Consider the following 20,362-nt stretch of genomic DNA (forward strand, 5'->3'; position numbering starts at 1 on the left):
TCGGTTGTCTTGCATAAGAACACACCCGAGTCTAGTGCCGGAGGCGTCACAGTATACGTCATACGGCCTAGAGGGGTCGGGTTGAGCCAAGACTGGGGCGGTGGTTAACAAGTGCTTCAGGGTTTTGAAAGCTTCTTCGCACTTGGTGTCCCACACAAACCTGGCCTCTTTCTTCAACAACTCGGTTATCGGCTTAGCTATCTTGGAGAAATCCGGTATAAAACGCCGATAGTAACCTGCCAGTCCGAGGAAACTCCGGATCTGGTGTACCGAGACAGGAGACTTCCATTCCATGACCTCTTGCACCTTACTGGGATCCACGGCAATACCGTCCTTGGAGATAGTGTGTCCCAAAAACTTGACACTATCCAACCAAAACTCACACTTGGAGAACTTTGCATAAAGCTGGTGATCTCTCAGTCGCTGAAGAACTATATGAAGATGGTTGGCATGCTCTTCCTTGTCCTTTGAGTACACTAGGATATCATCAATGAACACCACTACAAACTTGTCCAGCTCGGGCATAAACACCGAGTTCATAAGGTACATGAAGTAAGCGGGTGCATTGGTGAGTCCAAAGGACATGACTAGGTACTCATACAATCCATATCTGGTAGAGAAAGCTGTCTTGGGTACGTCGCAAGGTCGAATCTTGATTTGGTGATAACCAGAACGAAGATCGATCTTGGAGAACACTTTTGCTCCGGCTAACTGGTCGAACAAGACATCAATGCGGGGAAGTGGGTACTTGTTCTTAACTGTTACCGCATTGAGGGGTCGGTAATCCACACACATCCGTAAACTGCCGTCTTTCTTCTTCACAAACAGGGCGGGGCAACCCCAAGATGACGTACTGGGTCGAATGAAGCCCTTTTCCAACAGATCATGCAACTGGGTCTTCAACTCTGCTAACTCAGCGGGTGGCATCCGATAGGGTCTCTTAGATATTGGGGCTGTGCCGGGAATCAACTCTATAGAAAACTCCACTTCTCTGTCAGGTGGCATGCCTGGCAAGTCATCTGGAAACACATCTGGATACTCACAGATAACAGGGAGGTCTTCTAAACGGGATCCTAAGAGAGGATAGGCACAAGGAGTCAAGGACTCAGGATGGGTCAAGGATAGGGTAGAACTGCTATGAGAGGGCGAGCTGATGAAAAGAGATCGGGCTGAGGTATCTAAAACAACACGGTGTCGGGCCATCCAATCCATGCCAAGGATGACGTCTAGGCCTTCAAGGTCAAGGAGGATAAGGTTTTCCTTGAAAAGGGTGGGGCCTAGCTGGAGAGGTACAAGAATAACGACCTGATCCGACGTTATCCTTCCTCCAGGAGTGGCGATCACATAGGGTTCCTTAGTGTGACCTACACTTAGCCCACATCTTTCCCTTGCCTTACTCCCGGTAAAGCTATGGGAGGCTCCCGAGTCAAACAACACCACAACAGCTTGATTTAAAACAAGAAAAGTACCCGTCATTACTGACGCACCTTCGGGAAGTTCGGTCAAGCTGGTGTAGTTGAGTCGGCCGTGTTGGACTTGCACCTTGGGCCTTCTCCCTCTGGCTGCCATGGGGTTCTGGCCTTGCTGCTGAGTCTTGCTCCTGGGGCAGTCCCTTGCAAAATGCCCCTCATTGCCGCAGGTAAAACATCTGTTGCTGGCTGCCGGACGAGGTGGCGTTGGCAAGGTCGGCCGGGGTACTTGCGGTTGGAAGCCTGGAGAACTAGGCATTGTTGCCGGCGGGGCTCGGGCGATCCATTTCCCTGACTGTTGGGGTCGGCCAGGGGCTTGTGGAGGGATCATCCGAAACCTTCGGGCTGGCGGGTTCAGAAGAGCCACAGAGGCTTTCCTCTTCTGGTCGGCCTTGAGAGCTTGCATGCAGTCCTCCTGGGAGATGGCCAGATTGACCAACTCGTTATAGGTATCCACTCGGATGGGGTTCAGCCTCTCCCTGAGCTCCAAGCTCAGTCCTCGGCGGAATCTGTCCCGCTTCTTCTCATCGGTGTCCGCGTGATATCCCGCATAACGGCATAGGTCATTGAACGCCTGGGCGTAGTGCAGCACATCCCGAGTTCCCTGGGTGAGGGCCAGAAACTCGTTGAGCTTGCGCTCCAGGAGACCTTCAGGAATGTGATGCGCTTTAAACGCCGTCTTAAACTCATTCCAACTGACTACATGGTCAGCAGGTAGCATGGCATGGTAGTGGTCCCACCAAAGCCGTGCGGAACCACGCAGCTGCTGGGCCGCGAACCGCGCCTTGTTGTTGTCAGGGCATGGAGCGGTAAGAAGCTCAAACTTGGACTCGATCGTACGAACCCATGCATCAGCGTCGAGCGGTTCTTGGGTCTTTTGGAACAACGGGGGCTGTGTCCCCAGAAAGTCCTCATATCTTGCGATATGCTGCTGCTGCTGTGCTCTACCACCATGTGGCTGCTGTTGTCCTTGCACCAGATGCCTGAGCAGCTCGGTTTGAGTTGCTAGGATTGCCTCCAATGGTGATGGTGGCGGGGGCGGGGGAAGATCTTGTTGCTGATCACTGCCACTGGGCATAGTTCCAGACCTCGTGCGGTGCGCCATCTGCAAGAGTTAACGCCCCATCAGTCTCATAACCTTAGGTGTACTCCAGCAATTGGGAACGTATGAATTAAGTCCTTCAATGCGACTCTCGCCAATGGTGCATCACACGTCCTTACAGAGGAAGCACATTCCTCCCATTTCATCACCGATAGCCCCTACTTGCCCTGGTACTCCACCTCAGGTAACCACACCACATACAGACTCCTAGGGTCGTGTCCACTCGATCCAAGGGGTCGGATATGGTCCGTACTCACAGAGGGTCAGACAAGGCGAAGACTGCCCCAAAGGTCGGCGCACTCTGGTTCGCAAACTAGGGTCGGCCAACTGAACAGGCTCCCCGAAAACAACACAGGGTCACAGCACCACTTACTTAACCTTAGCATCCACATCATACGAAAAGGATGAAACTATGCACTGCACTGGGTTGACTTTATACCAACGACGTTTCAACACAGGGAGTACTCAACTCAAGGCTAACCTATTACAACTTTCCAAAACTAGGCTGCCGAGGAGTACAACAAAAGAAAGAAGGTTCCCTGAGAACCCTTAAGCTACCACTGGACACTATGAGTCGGAGAAGGGGCGCCATCTTCTTCTATGTCCATGCTGGACGCTCCCTCGTCTTCCTCAGGGTCCTCCTGAGCTTCAAGCTGCATGTTGAGGGCATGCATATCTTCAAGCTCAGCTTGGTGCTCCTCTAGGTGGGCATTGGCAACGGCCAACTCCATTTCCACCTCCATTTTCTCCTCGGAGAGCTCGATCATACCGTCCACAAGGTCGGCAACTTCTCCTTCCAGCTCGGAGATCCGGTCTTGCATGTCGTGGATCTGGATTCCACGTTGGATCAGCTGGTAGGTTTGGCCTACCAGGTCTCTTCTAGCTGCCTGGAGGTACCCGTGGGTGTCTGCAGCAGTCCGGGCAAAGAGAGTCATGGCCCTTCCTTGGAGCTCGATCAACCGGTAGAAAGCAGCCATGCAACGGACGTTGGTGGAGATGGTGAGCGTGGCACAAGTAGCGGCTAACACCTCGAGGTTTCCGATGCGGTCCAGCCAGGCCGGGTCCAACCGACTCCTGACGGGAAAAAGACCAATCGGGTCCAGGGTGATCTCCACAGGGTGAAACTGACAGAACTGCGTGAGCAACTGAAGAGCGGCGGATTCCCACGTATCTTCCGGAGAAAGACCGTAGGCTATGATGCCCAGAGAGGGCCAGTCGGGCCGTGCAAAAGGGGGTGGCACCAGTGCTTGCACCTGGCACGTCTGGATGCCCTGCTCCACATACAGCTGCCAAGAATACAGGGGTGGGGACTGATACCCAAACCATCTCAACGTATCCCACAAGATCGCGGGAAACCCCTCGAAATGTAGGCATGTTGATTGGAAGGTACCGTCCGCTCCAAACACCACATGCCCGGGAGCAGCCATCTGGAACCAAGAAAACCGAAGCCACGTGAGATAACTCCGAGGATCAGGGATCGGATAGAGAAACAGAAGGGATTAACCAAGAGCAACTAAGAGGAGCTAGAAATCCTTAGATCCAAAAGAACTCTGTCGGACAGGGTTGCTGTTGAGAAGAGAACATTACAGATTTTTGGTATGACGCATGCACGGCCTACCGTATTCTTAACCAAAAACAACTGCCCGAACCTTGGGTCTTACGCGGTCAGCGCCGGTGACAAGGCAACAATACGTCTCTCCCTATATTAACTAGTCGGTTCTAGCAACATCTTAACGAGCGCGGTTAGCAACCTGCAGAAAACACACACACGAACCCTTCGTGCCAGCACCCACGAAAGTGTTCCCAAACATTACCGTTCACTATAGGAACGGCACCCATGCGTTTAAGGCTGCATGGACAGCACTCAACCGTGGAAATAGGTTCCTTCCGAATAGAACCATATAACCCTTCGCATACTCGTGATGCGGCATCGGCACACGTATGACAAACGTGGCGAAACAACCGTGCCAATAGGTTCGTTGGAATCGAACCATATCAACCTTCGTATGGATCACATACGGAACCTACGCACGTATAATAGACGTGGGCGAAAACAACCGCGAAGATAGGGTCCTTGGAATGGAACTCCCTATCAACCCTCGCATACTCGTGATGCGGAACTCGGCACACGTATAATAGACGTGGCGAAGTGCTGGAGGAGTTAGCAACATAACCAGATACTTATTAGTCACCTAAAACAACCCCAAAAAAAATCCCCTAGGGCCTCTCGCACTAAGTCATCCTTAACGTTTGTACGAGATTTTCGAAAGGCTCTTGCAACTTTTATATTTTCAAAAAGTGTTTAGGGCTCATTGGGTTCTCTGATATGCTAAACTCGGCTCTGATACCAAGCTATGGCGGAACCACCTCGGATTAGCTTGATTAATCAGAGTTTAGCCGCCTAACGTGCGACACTCCTGATTAACTCGAGCTAACACGAAGCGCCGTCGGACTTTATCCGATTTAACCACTTAAACAGGATCGAGTTCAGCAAACCCACAAGAAGGTGAGCGATTACAGAGAATACAACAAGTCCACTGAGTTAAACCGTCTTACTCAATTAGTTTGGCCATAAAAATTTGCATCAGAGTTTTACAAGTTCAAAGAAAACGACAGAGAACACTAGCGGAAGACTTCATCGGGGTTGGACGTCCGGGCGAGGCCAGCCAGAACATCACTGAGTCCTCTCCTCGCCGTCCGAGGAGGGGTCCCACTCGACCGTCCAGCCTGGCGGAAGCTGGGGCGGCCAAGCGCCAACAAGGGAGGGGTCGGGAACTGCAACTTCACCTGAAAAACAGGAGCCACAACAAGGCTGAGCTACTAAGCTCAACAAGACTTAACCGGGGAGGAGCCAACTACTCTTCCAACTAGACATGCAAGGCTTCTTGGCTGAGGGGTTTGTTTTGCCAAAAGCACTAAGTAACCTATTTTCAAGTTTTAGCTCCGGTTCTAGATTTACTTACCAGTCTAGGTTGTGCAACCTATTCTAAGCAAACATCGAGCCAAACAAGTGTGTAGATAAAAACAACAACCTTGCCATCATCAGATTCCTCATTTACTCAGGGTGACATAGCGATCAAGTAATCTCAAACTGTGAGAGGCAGACGAATCGATTCGAGTTCTTTAACCATGCATGGTGAACCTAGCCCCACGACATCCGCGCACCCGGAGGTCGCTTCCTGTGTCGGCCTTCCCCATCGATCCCCTAACCCGTGTCGGGCCCATTTCCTTTGGTGCAAGGTTCCACAGACCCGGTCTCTGCCGTTCTGCGATCACGCTTTGCCACCACGTGCGACAACCAGCAGGGGAAACTCCGTTCCAAGAACAATGGGGCGACCGCTCACGTCTAGGTTCAATCAGGTACTAGGCTTCCTCATCCCATACTAAGTATGAGGCTAGTACTTTCAAACACTTGATCACGAACACCACCACTGTCGGGCCTTAGCAAGTTTTCATAGACAGACGGGGCGACCATCCGACCACCAAAGTGTTACCAACCCTGCCCCGTCCATCGTCCTTATAGTTGTAACAGGAGAGTAAACATGCAACTCTTACAACTCGCGAGTGACAGGAGATCACTCGGCTTTTACCGTCTCCTATTTAAGCAATGCAGCTACTCGGTCCAACAGCTAGTGTTCATATCAAGGGTTACTAAGTCATGCATCTATGGTTTCATACAACTCCTAGACGTAAATGCACAAACATGCTATTCGGAAGGCATGTGCAAGTTGGAAAAACACGCAGGGTTTTCATGCAACCGGGGCTTGCCTGCAAACAAAGAGGGCGGAAACTGCTCGACTTCGGGGGCGGCTTCGACTTCAGCGGGCAGGAACTCGGCTACAGCTTCTTCTTCGGGCGCCGGGTGCAGCTCGTAGAAGCCGTCAGCGAGATGCAACTCTACACGAATGCAATGCAGGGGTTAGCTTAAACGTTTAAGTCGACAGCAACACTGGCTTTCCTGAGCCCAGAAACTCGCGACAAGGAGCAGGAGGTTAAGGCTGTTTGAGAGAGCTGATGACGATCATGAGGTAAGGGCAGGAAGGAAGCTAGTGGTCTGATCCTTGAGCTAGAGGATGTGATAACTGGGATCCTCAGACGGAAGCGCTGAAGGGTTCCCACGTTTTACACTTACACCCTCAAGTTGAAGAAAAAGATCACAGCCAAGCCCTCGGGCGAGGCGGACAAGGGTCGGCGAACAGACAGGGTCGGACGAGATGGAACTGGGGTCGGGCGGATAGGAGGGGTCGGTCGAGGCGGACTTAGGGTCGGCACTCACCTTCTTCCTGAAAGGAAAGCTTGGGGTCGGGAAGAGGCAGACTTGGGCGCGGAACTAAAGCTTCGCTCAGGGACCAAGATTGGCGATACTCCGGCGGCGGCGCTCCTTCTTGCGGATCACAAGAGAGCTCTACGCAGCACAAGGAGCACGCTGCTGGTGACTTGGATGAACTGAGAAGGAACTGGGAGATGAACTTTTCAAGAACTGGGTGGGTGGCGCTAGAAGCTTGAGCAGGGAGCTAGAGGAAACTAAGGGCAACAAAGGCGGAGGGAACTCCGGCGGCGGGGGCATTCCTTTTATAGCTGCTGGAGCAGAGGAACGGAAACGTCGCGGAGAGAGAGAAGGGGAGCGGTGCGAAGGCCGGGGAGAAGCAATGGAGTGCTCTGCCGTGGCGGCGATTGAGCAAACCGGACGGTGCTGTAGAACTCCGGGGGTGACGCCAGCGATCATTGTGCTATTCGTCAGGGCGGCGTAGGCGCGGGTAGACCGGTGGTTGGGATTTGGCGGAGAGCGGGCGTCGCCGTGCGGAAGAAGTGATAGAAGCGACCGGTTAAACGGCGCTACAATCAAGGGCGCACAGGTGGGAGAACAAGCGGACGCGGCGCGGGGGAGAGCGCGGAACAACAGATTGTCGGGCGGCTTCTGACAGAGCGGGGAAAGGGACTGTCGCGGCCGCGGTCGGGGTTGGCGGTTGGGGAATCGTCGTGTAGCGACGACCGGGCGGCGCAACTGTTGCTGGAAGGGACGGAAAAGACGGGCGACATCGGTCTCCGGGGCCGGGATCCGGTATCGCGATGATGGGCGCGGGAGACGAGAGTCTGCAGAAAGGGGTGCAGAGGGCTTCCGCTGCCATTGGGGAAAAGGGCGCGGGAACCCACTTGGTCGCTCGCCAGAGACAAAACTGAGCGGTGGCGTCGGAGAAGACGAGCCACGCGGCAGGAAAGCTCTGAGGCGGCCATGCAACTCGAGTGCGGCTGGTGCAGGGGATCTGGAAAAGATCTCACGGGTCCACCGGGGGAAAAAGATCGGACTGGTGAGAAAGATCAGCAGGATCCGACGGAGGGCTGAACTCGCTAGGGTCGGAAAAAGGAACGAACGGTAGGGGTCGGATCTCAGGGGTCGGAACTGGCGGAAGACTGAGCACTTAGGTGCGGTCAACAGAGCAACTGACTGGGTTTAAAGGCTGAGATCAACTTAACTGGGAAAGATTTGGGGTCGGTCATTACAGTAGGTCCTGCATTTTGACACTTCTTGCACCTTGTTAGTAGAGCAGTTACGAGGCCTGTGTATCCTTGTGATATAGTAAAAGCCTGGGACTTCTGTTCTGACTCCCGGTAGGCAGTTGCTTGTAGTCGTTGTTTTGCCATTATGTTGTATTTTGTATACCCTAACTTCATTGAATAGTCGGATGTATCTCTGTGGAGCTTCGTTAATGCAAAGAATGCAATCTTGAGTACTCCTTGTCTCATAATTGCGAGTCTTGTGCTTTTGAGCAAATGACAACGCTCTAGTCATGGCTACTTGTCGTGAGTATTGTAGCCCAGTAAGTGAAATGACTCGAGTCACGGCTCCGTGAAGCCGCCTAATCTTGTAGAGACGAGTTGGCGAGAATCTTAAGCTAGAAAGTTCTGGTGGCTGTGAGTAGCCGACGAGTTGTGATAACTCAAAGAGATTTGATGGAATCAAGTCGAGAGCGGAGCGCTGGGACTCGGAGAGCTGGAGAGCTTGAATGGCTTGTGAATAGCTGATGAGTTGTAATAACTCGAAGAGACTTGATGGAATCAAGTCAAAAGCGGAGCTCTGGGGCTCGCAGAGCTATAGAGCTGTGAATAGCCGACGAGTTATGATAACTCGAAGAGACTTGATAGGATCAAGTTAAAAGCGGAGTGCTGGGGCTTGCAGAGCTATAGAGCTCGAGTGGCTGTAAATAGCCGATGAGTTGTGATAATTCGAAGAGATTTGATGGAATCAAGTCAAAAGCGGAGCGCTAGGGCTCACAGAGCTATAGAGCATGAGTGGCTATGAATAGCCGAATGGAGGCAAAGTGTTTGCCCGAGAACTTTGTTGTTTAAAAAACTGTGGGTGAATACCCGGGTACATACCCTGCAGTCTGCTATGGGTAGTAGTGACACAAATGCTCTATATTCCAAGAGTTTAGTATTTCTTTGCCTAAGAGTTCCTGTAGCTGGTAAGATCCAGGCCCTGTGACCTTGGATATGATGTAAGGACCTTCCCATGGCGAGTTGAGTTTGTGCAATCATGATGTGTCTTGGATGCGTTTAAGGACTATGTTACCCACGTTGAAAGAACGTTCTTTGACATTACGATCATGATAGTGTTGTAGTCCATCAAGATATCTGGCTGACTGAACCAGTGCTGCATATCTTGTTTCTTCTAGACTATCGAGGTCTAGGCATCTTGTTTCTTCTGATACTCCTTCGTCATATTGTTCGACTACGGAAGACTGCAACATAACGTCTACAGGGAGGATGGGTTCTGACCCATATACGAGGAAGTAGGGAGAGTGCTCGTTAGGCTTGCATGGTTGAGTACGCAGTCCCCAAAGAACATTGGGTAATTCTTTGAGCCACTTGGCTCCTTTCGTGTTGTCGATGTCGTGCAACCTTTTCTTGAGAGCTTCGAGTAACATGCCATTGCCACGTTCGACTTGGCCGTTGGCCCTTGGGTCAGCGACGGAGATGTATCGTACGTCAATTCCATTGTTCTCGCAGTATTTCCAGAAGTCATGATTGTTGAAGTTGGGTCCCAAATTAGTGATGATCTTGTTGGGGAAGCCATATCTATGCACAATCTCATCCAGGAAGTCGAGGACTCGGTCAGCTTTGGGACAAGTGATGGGTTTGACCTCAATCCACTTGATGAATTTGTTGATGGCTATGAGTACTCGATTGAACCCTCCTAGCGCAGTTGGGAGTGGGCCTATCATGTCAAGCCCCCAGCATGCGAAGGGCCATGTTGGAGGTATTGTGATGAGCTTGTAGGCAGGGACATGCTGTTGCTTGGTAAAGAATTGGCAGCCTTAGCATCCGCGAACTAGCTATTTCGCGTCGGCAAGTGCCATAGGCCAGTAGATGTTGGAGGTATGCCTTAGAGGCAATCATAGAGATGATGATATCTGATTGTATCCATGATTTGTATATTGTGTTCATTGAATATCCATTAAAGGCTGCTTGAATTGATCTGCAATTATGTGAATTGTATGTGGAACTCTTTACTTGTATGGTTATTCTAAAAGTTGTCCCTAGTCGGAGTTCATGTGAGGACACACATGAATATTAGACTAGCACATGTATTAGTTGATGACTATGTTTCACAAGTCATGGACATGGAGATGTTGAACTAATAATGTGGACACATGTGGAGACATGTGTTAAGACTGACCCAACACGAGAAGTAGTTCTCTGTTTAAACAACATATACGCTTTGTCCTTAGACCTGAGATTGTCGCATGTATTCTAGATGTGGATCGACCTACTTAGGGGCTATCAAACGCTACACCGTAACAGGGTAGTTATAAAGGTAGTTTTCGGGTTTGTCAAGAAGCATGCTATGAGACATGGTCAATCAAGATGGGATTTGCCCCTCTCTGATTGAGAGTGATATCTCTGGGCCCCTTGAGTGATCGGATCCGAAAATGCATGGCCATGCTACGTACGGTTAAGAGTTAACCTACAAAGGGATTCCGAATCACAGGATCGAGAAAGAGCGGTCGGCTTGAAGCTAGACCAAATATCGTGAGGCAAAGGGAATAGCATGTATATGATATTGTGATGGTTCGTCTGATATGATCTTCGTGTGCGTATAGGAGTTGGCACGTCTTGCTAGAGGCCGCTACCGACTATTGGGCCGAGTAGGAGTACTCGGGCCATGTCTATACGTATCCGAACCCATAGGGTCACACACTTAAGGGGCTGGAAGCCCAACTCGGATCTGATCCGAGTTGGATTAGGTTTAGAAGTACTAATGGGCCTCGGATCTAGAGGCCCGTCAGGAACCTCTATAAATAGAGGGGTGGGGCACCCTAGGGTTTCATCCCTTTGGCCGAAACACATCTGCCGCACCTCCCACGCCCTCACCCTGTTGCAACTCACGGACCTAGCAGTCGGGCTTGCGACGCTTCCTCACTGCACGTGTGGATACCTTGGAGGTGTTGCACCTGCAGCACTTGGACGAGCCACGACTAGTTGCCGATGAGCCGCCGATGAGCCGCCGACGAGCCGCGGCACGAGGACGATCTTGCTGCACGTGGATGAGCTGCTGAGGAGTTGCTCAACGTCGACATGATCGACTACGTGTTTGACTACGCTGATCGACTTCGATGCCCCGACGCGATTCTACATCTTCCGCACCAGTGCGTCGAGTGGTAATCCTGTGATCCATATATGGCAGTTTTCCTGGTTTACACGGTAGAAAATTTTTGTTTTGCGCTAGCGTAGCCTACCTCGTATCCCAATAGTGGTATCAGAGCTGTAGCTGTTTTGTTATGGATTCGAGATGTGTGCATGTGGAGATATGCGAGTTTTCAGATTGATCTATGGCCTGTTTTCGTGTTCTTGCTGTAATGGTCGTGTAACGACATACTCCTACCGGTCGGATTTCCGCCATCGGACTTAAGTGATACACGTAATGCCCATTGCAGTGAGCGAAGATCAATGTGATTGGTTGAATCGAAATCTAGGTTCATACGCCAGGCACATGAGATGTGCAATAGTAGATTGGATATACTACCGGGTCGGAATTTTGCCGTATGCGTGTGCTTTGGTAAAACAGCCGTAACTTTTCGGTACGATCTCGGATCGAGGCGAATTTTATATGAAAATTGATCTATAGAAAAAGTTACACATAAAATTCAACCACTTTGGTGTTTTCAGCAAAATTAGGTTTCCCAAATTCAGCTTGGAAGATGGAGTTACGAGCCTCTAAAGTTTGGAACGTTAGAACGCCTAACTCTGTTTTGCAGGATGTATGTATCTTGTGACCAATATGGCCCTTTGTGTGCGTGATGCATGTGTGTAACTCATTCGTGATCTGCGTGTCGCGCGTACGGCAACACGGCTGGAGCCATATGTTTTGTCACTTTAATGTATTTAATGGTCTGCGTACCAATCTGTGATGATCCAAGCAACTATGTAATCTTCATTACTAGCTATTAGGTGCAATAGCATGTTCTAGTTCTTGGAGGACTCATCACCAGGAGGATGGCGCACATGGAACATGTAGATAAAGATGACCATGCTGAACAGGTTCTATGGAGATGGAGATCACCATAAGAAAACAGGCCATACTGTGTCACAACTGTGTGAATGCTATTCTTTATGTTTTACTTCCTGCATAATGTGATGTTAGAAGTAGAACGATCCCTCACAAAGTTTAAGTTTGTATGCCCTCCCAACTAAAACTTGCACCATCCCATGTCTTGTACAATTGGTGGTGGATCTATTAAATTAGGGTGCCACTAGTTTTCCTTGAACTAGACGGGTTTGTGTCCGACACTTACACGCATAAGGGTTGGTTTGCTTAACAAGGTTACCATAACGGTTAAGGACCATGGGGCATAAAGGTTGGGCGCCGAGACATGGAGATGTCACCCAACAACAGGAGTCATATGTGATATGATTTGCAAGAAGTTGCTTACCGATCTACCTTATTTGCTAGCGGTGATGCTAAAGCTCACTAGTAGACTTGTTAGTTGTGGATCCTGAATCACTAAGTATCAATAGAGGGATATTGATTTTAGTGGGAGTAGATTCTGTTAAATAGTTTAATGTGATTTTCTCTATCATGGATATGTTTGTATTAGTGTATTTTGCATTACTTTTGTTGTAGATTAAATGGCACCTAGGAGCACCACACCATTTGCTTTGCGTTCGGTCCTTGAGAAGGACAAGTTGAATGGAACAAACTACTCGGATTGGATCCGTAACCTGAGAATTGTTCTCAAGACTGAGAAAAAGGAAGATGTTCTAGACAACCCATTACCAGAAGAACTTGCTGATGATGCACCTACTGTTGTTAAGAATGCTTACAAGAAAGCATGTGATGCTAACCTCGAAGTAAGCTACCTCATGCTTGCTTGCATGGAACCCGAGCTGCAGATGCAATTCGAAACAAACCATGAGGCGCACGATATGATCGTGGCGCTTAGAGACATGTTCCAAACACAGGCCAGGACTAAAAGGTTCAATGTGTCTAAGGCCTTTGTGGAGAGCAAGCTAGCAGAAGGCATAGCAGTAGGACCACACGTAGTCAAGATGGTTGGTTACACTCAACGGTTGGAGAAGCTAGGCTTCCCACTGGGCCACGAGGTAGCCACTGATTTCATTCTTTCCTCTCTTCCGTCTAGCTATGGGAACTTCATCTCAAACTAGCATATGCATGGGACGGAGAAGGGTCTGAATGAACTGTGTGGCATGCTTAAAACAGCAGAGGCTGACATCAAGAAAAGCACTAGTAGCAGCCATGTGATGGCTATACAGAACAAGCCTAGCTTTAAGAAGAAGGGCAATTCTTGGAAGAAGAAGGGCAAGGCTGGAATTTCCAAGCCAAACCTAACGCCCAAGGTTAAAGATGGACCTGGACCTACTGCAGACAAAGAGTGCTTTTATTGTCATGACTTGGTCACTGGAAGAGAAATTGCAAGCAGTACCTAGCTTCGTTGAAGAATGGCGGAAATAAGAGTACTTCCACCTCAGGTACACTTGTTATTAATGTTATAGACAACATATTTCTCGCTGTTACAATTATTAATTCTTGGGTATTTGATACCAGATCGGTTGCTCATATTTGCAATTTGATGCAGGGAATGATAAGAAGTAGCGTGGAAAGAGGAGAAGTTGATTTCCGCGTGGGCAATAATGCAAGAGTTGCAGTGGTGACCGTCGGGATGATGCAACTCCACCTCCCATCAGGATTTATTATGGAGTTGAATAATTGTTATTTCATTCTTAATTATGTCTCCTTCATGCTTGATGAAGGATGGTTATTCATTTGCGAGTGAAAATAATGGTTGTGTGATATCTAAGAATGATAAGTTTATGGCTTTCGCACCCATTGTGAATGGATTGTTTGTTTTAAATCTTGATGCTTCACCTGTCTGTAACATAAGTGCTAAAAGGCCTCGGCCTAATGATTTGAGTCCTACCTACTTATGGCATTACCGTTTGGGTCATATAAGTGAAAAGTGCATGAAGAAGCTCCATTCTGATGGACTTCTAACTTTGTTTGATTTTGAATCATACGAGACATGTGAGGCTTGCTTGCTAGGCAAGATGACCAAGACGCCTTTCACAGATTTTCCTGAGAGAGCAGTAGACTTGTTGGAACTCGTACATAGTGATGTATGCGGGCCAATGAGCACGACGGCTAAAGGAGGATTCCAATACTTCATAACTTTCACTGATGATTTTAGTAGATATGGCTATGTCTACTTAATGAGGCACAAGTCTGAAACCTTTGAAAAGTTCAAGGAATTTCAGAATGAAGTTAAAAATCAGCGTAGCAAGAAAATTAAGGCCTTACGATCTGATCACGGAGGTGAGTATTTGAGCCACGAGTTTAGCAATCATCTAAAGAGTTGCGGAATTGTTCCACAACTTACTCCGCCTGGAACACCTCAATGAAATGGTGTATCCGAGCGACGTAATCGAACTTTGTTGGACATGGTTTGATCAATGATGAGCCATGGGACCTACCATTATCATTTTGGGAATACGCTCTAGAAACAGAAGCTTTCACACTTAATAGGGTACCATCTAAATCCGTAGTTAAGACACCATATGAGATGTGGACTGGAAAGACTCCCAGATTGTCTTTTCTATAGATTTGGGGATGTGAAGTGTTTGTCAAGCAACTTCAGTCGGACAAGATCACATCCAAGTCGGATAAGTGCATTTTCGTGGGATAACCAAAGGAAACTTTAGGATATTATTTCTACAACCGGTCAGAGGGCAAAGTGTGGAAAGACAGTGCATCTTGAAGAAGTTCGAGATGAGCCGATCAGGCAAGAATCAACGAGTGATGCTAACGTAGCAGAACAAGTTGAGACACCCATGGCAAGAGAAGCACTGCCACAACCACGAATGTCGGCAAGGCTCCGCGAAATGCGGGAAATATTATTGTTGGACAATGATGAGCCTGCGACATATGCAGAAGCAATGATGGACCCAGACTTCAAAAAATGGCAAAGTGCCATGCAATCCGAAATAGAGTCCATGGGAGACAATCAAGTTTGGAACTTGGTTGACCCGCCTGATGGTGTTAAAGCCATAGAGTGCAAGTGGATCTATAAGAAGAAAAAGGACATGGATGGAAATGTTCATATCTATAAAGCACGACTTGTCGCAAAAGGTTTTCGACAAGTTCAAGGAGTTGACTACGACAAGACCTTCTCGCCCGTAGTGATGCTTAAGTCCATTTGGATTATTCTAGCTATAGATGCATATTTCGATTATGAGATATGACAGATGGATGTCAAGACAGCTTTCCTGAATGGAAACCTCACTGAGGACATGTATATGATACAGCCCGAGGGTTTTGTCGATCCGAAAAATGCTGGAAAGGTATGCAAGCTTCAGAGATCTATTTATGGAATGAAGCAAGCATCTAGGAGTTAGAACATTTGTTTTGATGAAGTGGTCAAAGGGTTTGACTTCACCAAGAATGAAGAAGAGTCTTGTGTTTACAAGAAGGTTAGTGGGAGCTCTGTAGTATTTCTAATCTTATATGTGGATGACATATTGCTGATTGGAAATAACATTCCTATGCTTGAGTCCATAAAGACTTCACTGAAAAATAGTTTTTCGATGAAGGATTTAGGGGAAGCGGCATATATTCTGGGCATTAACATCTATAGAGATAGATCGAGAAGGCTTACAGGATTAAGCCAAGATACTTACATTGACAAAGTGTTGAAGCGGTTCAACATGGAAGAGGCGAAGAAAGGGTTCTTGCCTATGTCACATGGCATACATCTCAGCAAGACTCAGTGTCTTTCGACTGCTAATGAGCGGGATCGCATGAGTAGAGTGCCATATGCCTCGGCTATTGGATCTATCATGTATGCAATGATAAGTACTCGCTCAGATGTTTCATATGCGCTAAGTATGACAAGCAGACACCAGTCTGATCCGGGTGAGAGTCACTGGACAACGGTGAAAAATATTCTTAAGTACTTAAAAAGGACTAAAGATATGTTCCTCATTTGTGGAGGTGAGGAGGAGCTCGTTGTAACATGTTACACCGATGCTAGTTTCCAAACCGACAGAGATGATTCAAAGTCACAGTCAGGATTTGTGTTCACGCTAAATGGTGGTGCTGTTAGTTGGAAGATAATAGGGATGTTGGTCCCGATCTTCCGCTAGGTAGGGTATGTTGGATTTGTGGAGACTCGACGTTGGTGATTCAGGGCTCCTGCCAAAACAGATTCACCCCGTGATCGTTACACCACTGCTCCGTTGGTTATCACCCTCGTCCAGGACGTGGATGACCTCGCCAAGAAGGCTAATTCCAGCAAGCGAATCCAAGAACACAAGCAAGAACAAGAAGAACACAATTTGAATTGCAGATGAATGATTAAGCACTCAAGTTGAGGTTTCACAAACCAATTGCAGCAGCCTAGTCGGTCTGGTGCAAGGCGAACTCTATCACAAAGTGTGAAGAATGAATCTAAGCAAAACCTAACCCTCGAAGGACGGTGGCTACTGAGAAAATAAGGGTTTGTGGCGTGCATACCCTAGGGACGCGCCCCCTAATGGGCTCGACAGGATACATGGGCTAATGGCCCAAAGATGGTGACACAGCACCCGGACAGATTCTGGATGCCAACTTCTTTCGACAATTCCCGTTGACTCCGGCCGTATTTTGCAGTGAGACTGGTGCCATTGGAAGATCCTTGAAATTATCTTTCCATCTATATAAAGAACGTCCAAAACGGCCTCTGTATGCCACCAGGGCGTCCAATTTACTACTTGCTGCTCCTAGAATCCGAGGCTGAAACGAACCCGAGTTGTATTGCATCTCCAACTTGATTTGGGCGCCCATGCTGGCCTCCTCCACTTCCAAAACTCTCTCCATGTCCTTGGTGGTCCTCTCCTAAGTTCCTCATCACAATAATATCATTAGATAGTATCTCATTCTTATAATCATGAAAGGACATACCTAAGAACGAGCTCACCTGTTGATTCATTTGTTGTGCTCTAGCTCGAGTGATTGGTCCTTGTACAACTTGAGGAGTATCGTGTGCATCCAAAGGAGTTATGTCCTCATCATCCTCCCCCTCTTAAATCGGAGTCGTCCTCGACTCAAGCTCATCCTCCGCTCCCATGTATGGTTTAAGATCTGCAATGTTAAACGTAGGACTAACCCCAAACTTGGGTGGCAACTCCAGTTTATATACATTGTCATTAATCTTTTCAAGTATTTTAAAAGGGCTATCAGCTCTAGGCATCAATTTAGACTTTCTAAGATCTGGAAATCTATCCTTGCGCAAGTGTAACCACACTAGATCCCCGGTTCAAGGTTTATTGCCTTTCTACCTTTGCTACCAGCAATTCTATACTTATCATTCATTTTTTCAATGTTGGCCTTGGTTGTTTCATGCATTTTTAAAAGAAATTCAGCACGTTGCTTAGCATCATGATGAGTTCGTTTAGAAGTAGGTAGAGGTAAAAGATCAATAGGAGCACAAGGATTGAAGCCATACACTACCTGGAAAGGACTTACCTTAGTGGTGGAGTGTTCCGCCCTATTATATGCAAACTCCACATGCAGCAAACACTCTTCCCACATCCGCAAGTTCTTCTTCAAAATTGCTCTCAATATAGCTGATAATGTACGATTAACATCCTCGGTCTGGCCGTCGATTTGTGGGTGACATGTAGTAGAGAACAGCAGCTTTGTAACCAACTTATTCCACAATGTACGCCAAAAATGACTCAAGAATTTCGCATCACCATCTGCAATAATAGTACAAGGCATACCATGCAAGCGAACAATCTCTCAAACAACATATCAACAATATGAACAGCATCATCACTTTTATGACAAGGAATGAAACGAGCCATCTTAGAAAAATGATCCACAACCACAAAAATGCCCCCTCTTAGTCCTAGGAAATCCTAAAACAAAATCCATAGAAATATCTGACCAAGGAACAGAAGGAACAGGAAGAGGCATATACAAACCATGTGGATTTAACCTTGATTTTGCCTTCTGACATGTGGTGCAACGACTCACAAAACCCTCAACATCTCGCCTCATCTTTGGCCAAAAGAAGTGTGTGGCCAAAACATCCTCCGTCTTCTTAGCGCCAAAATGACCCATGAGGCCTCCACCATGCGCCTCCTGCAACAACAAAAGACATACGGATCCAACTAGAATGCATAGGCGATTAGCTCGAAACAAGTATCTGTCACTCAGCACAAATTTATTCCATGTTCGGCCCTCTTTACAATTCACAAAAGCATCTTTAAAATCAGTATCAACAGCATATTGTCTCTTAATTGAATCAAGCCCAAAAATGCAATAATCAAGTTGAGACAACATGGCATAGCGTCTAGACAAAGCATCAGCAATAACATTATCTTTCCCTTTCTTATGCTTGATAATGTAAGGAAAAGATTCAATGAATTCAACCCATTTAGCATGTCTACGATTCAAATTAGTTTGACTACGAATATGCTTTAGCGATTCATGATCAGAATAAATAACAAACTCCTTAGGCCATAAATAATGCTGCCACATTTCTAAAGAACGAACAAGAGCATATAATTCTTTATCATACGTGGAATAATTCAACACAGGTCCAGTTATTTTCTCACTAAAGTAAGCAATAGGTTTACCTTCTTGCATCAAGACACCACCAATGCCAACTCCACTAGCATCACATTCGAGCTCAAAAGTCTTACCAAAATAAGGAAGTTGGAGCAATGGCGCGTGTGTCAGGCGATGCTTCAACTGCTGGAATGACCTCTCTTGTGCAGGTCCCCAATGGAAAGTCAGAGGTGCTGCAATGGTGCTGAAATCTTTCACAAAGCGCCTATAAAATCCTGCTAGTCCATGAAAACTCCGCACTTGAGACACTGATGTGGGAGTCGGCCAACTCTGTATAGCATGCACCTTAGCTTCATCAACCTCGATCCTCTGTGGAGTCACAACATAGCCAAGAAACGAAACTCATTCAGTGCAAAAAGCACACTTGTTGAGGTTACCAAACAAACGTGCATCACGTAAAGCATTGAAAACAGCACGTAGATGATCAAGATGTTCAGGTAAAGACTTGCTGTAAATCAATATATCATCAAAGTATACCACCACAAATTTTCCAATGAAAGGACATAAGACCTCGTTCATTAAGCGCATAAAAGTACTAGGTGCATTAGTTAAACCAAAAGGCATTACTAACCACTCATACAAGCCAAACTTAGTCTTAAAAGCAGTTTTCCATTCATCTCCTAGTTTCATTCTGATTTGGTGATATCCGCTACGCAAGTCCACCTTAGAAAAAATTATAGAACCACTCAACTCATCAAGCATATCATCTAGCCTAGGAATAGGGTGACGATAACGAATGGTGATATTGTTAATAGCTCTACAATCTACACATGTGCGAAAACTGCCATCTTTCTTTGGGGCCAAAATAATAGGAACAACACAAGGACTAAGGCTCTCACGTACATACCCACGGTTAAGAAGGTCTTGCACTTGGCGCTGAATTTCCTTAGTCTCCTCAGGGTTGGTCCGATTTGCCGCACGGTTCGGCAAGCTCGCTCCAGGTATGAAATCAATCTGATGCTCAATGCCTCGAATGGGTGGAAGGCCTGGAGGTATCTCAGCGGGGAAAATATCTCGAAACTCCTGCAAAAGGTTAGTGACCGTAGGAGGCAAAGTGCTAGATGTATCATCCATGGAAAATAGCATATCTCGACAAATCAAAGCATAACAAGGCGCATCCTCATCAGAAATTTCAGCAAGATCATATTTAGTAGCAAGCATCACACCACCTTTCAATTTGATCGCATTAGGAGAAGAATTTGAAGCAACTTTATCATTTTTAGGTGGGAAAACAGAAGTAGCTACTTGCTGATTTTCAGAAGTACTAGCAGTTTTACATGTAGATTTAGCAAGTTTTTCCATCTCAAATTGCACAATTTCAGCAGGGGTCATGGGGAGCAAAGTGAGTTTCTTTCCTTTATGCATAAGGGTATATTTATTGCTTCTACCATGGTGTGTAGCATAAGTATCAAACTCCCAAGGATGACCAAGTAAAAGCAAGCATGATTGCATAGGTACAACATCAAAATCAGCAACATCGCTATACTCACCTAGGGAGAAATGAATCCTCACAATTTGCTTTACCTTAACCTTACCGCTATTGTTGAACTACTGAATATGGTACGGGCGAGGGTGATCACGTGTGGGAAGCTGGAACTTGTCTACCATGTCCTGACTCACCAAGTTGTTGCAGCTACCGCCATCAATGATGACCCGAACGCGCCT

General features: G+C 47.4%; 1 protein-coding gene across 1 annotated transcript; it reads right to left on the reverse strand.

Annotated features, from left to right (window-relative positions):
* Positions 1 to 17,799: 17,799 nt before the first annotated feature.
* Positions 17,800 to 19,958, reverse strand: LOC140223194 (uncharacterized). Its single transcript, XM_072294739.1, has 4 exons — positions 19,201 to 19,958; positions 18,945 to 19,038; positions 18,101 to 18,533; positions 17,800 to 17,820 (listed from the first exon to the last, which is right to left on the reverse strand). The coding sequence occupies exons 1-4, from the start codon at positions 19,856 to 19,858 to the stop codon at positions 17,800 to 17,802; spliced, it is 1,206 nt and encodes a 401-aa protein (XP_072150840.1). The 5' UTR covers positions 19,859 to 19,958.
* Positions 19,959 to 20,362: the final 404 nt, after the last annotated feature.

This window comes from Setaria viridis, chromosome 6, assembly GCF_005286985.2.
Source record: "Setaria viridis chromosome 6, Setaria_viridis_v4.0, whole genome shotgun sequence".
Lineage (NCBI taxonomy): Eukaryota > Viridiplantae > Streptophyta > Magnoliopsida > Poales > Poaceae > Setaria > Setaria viridis.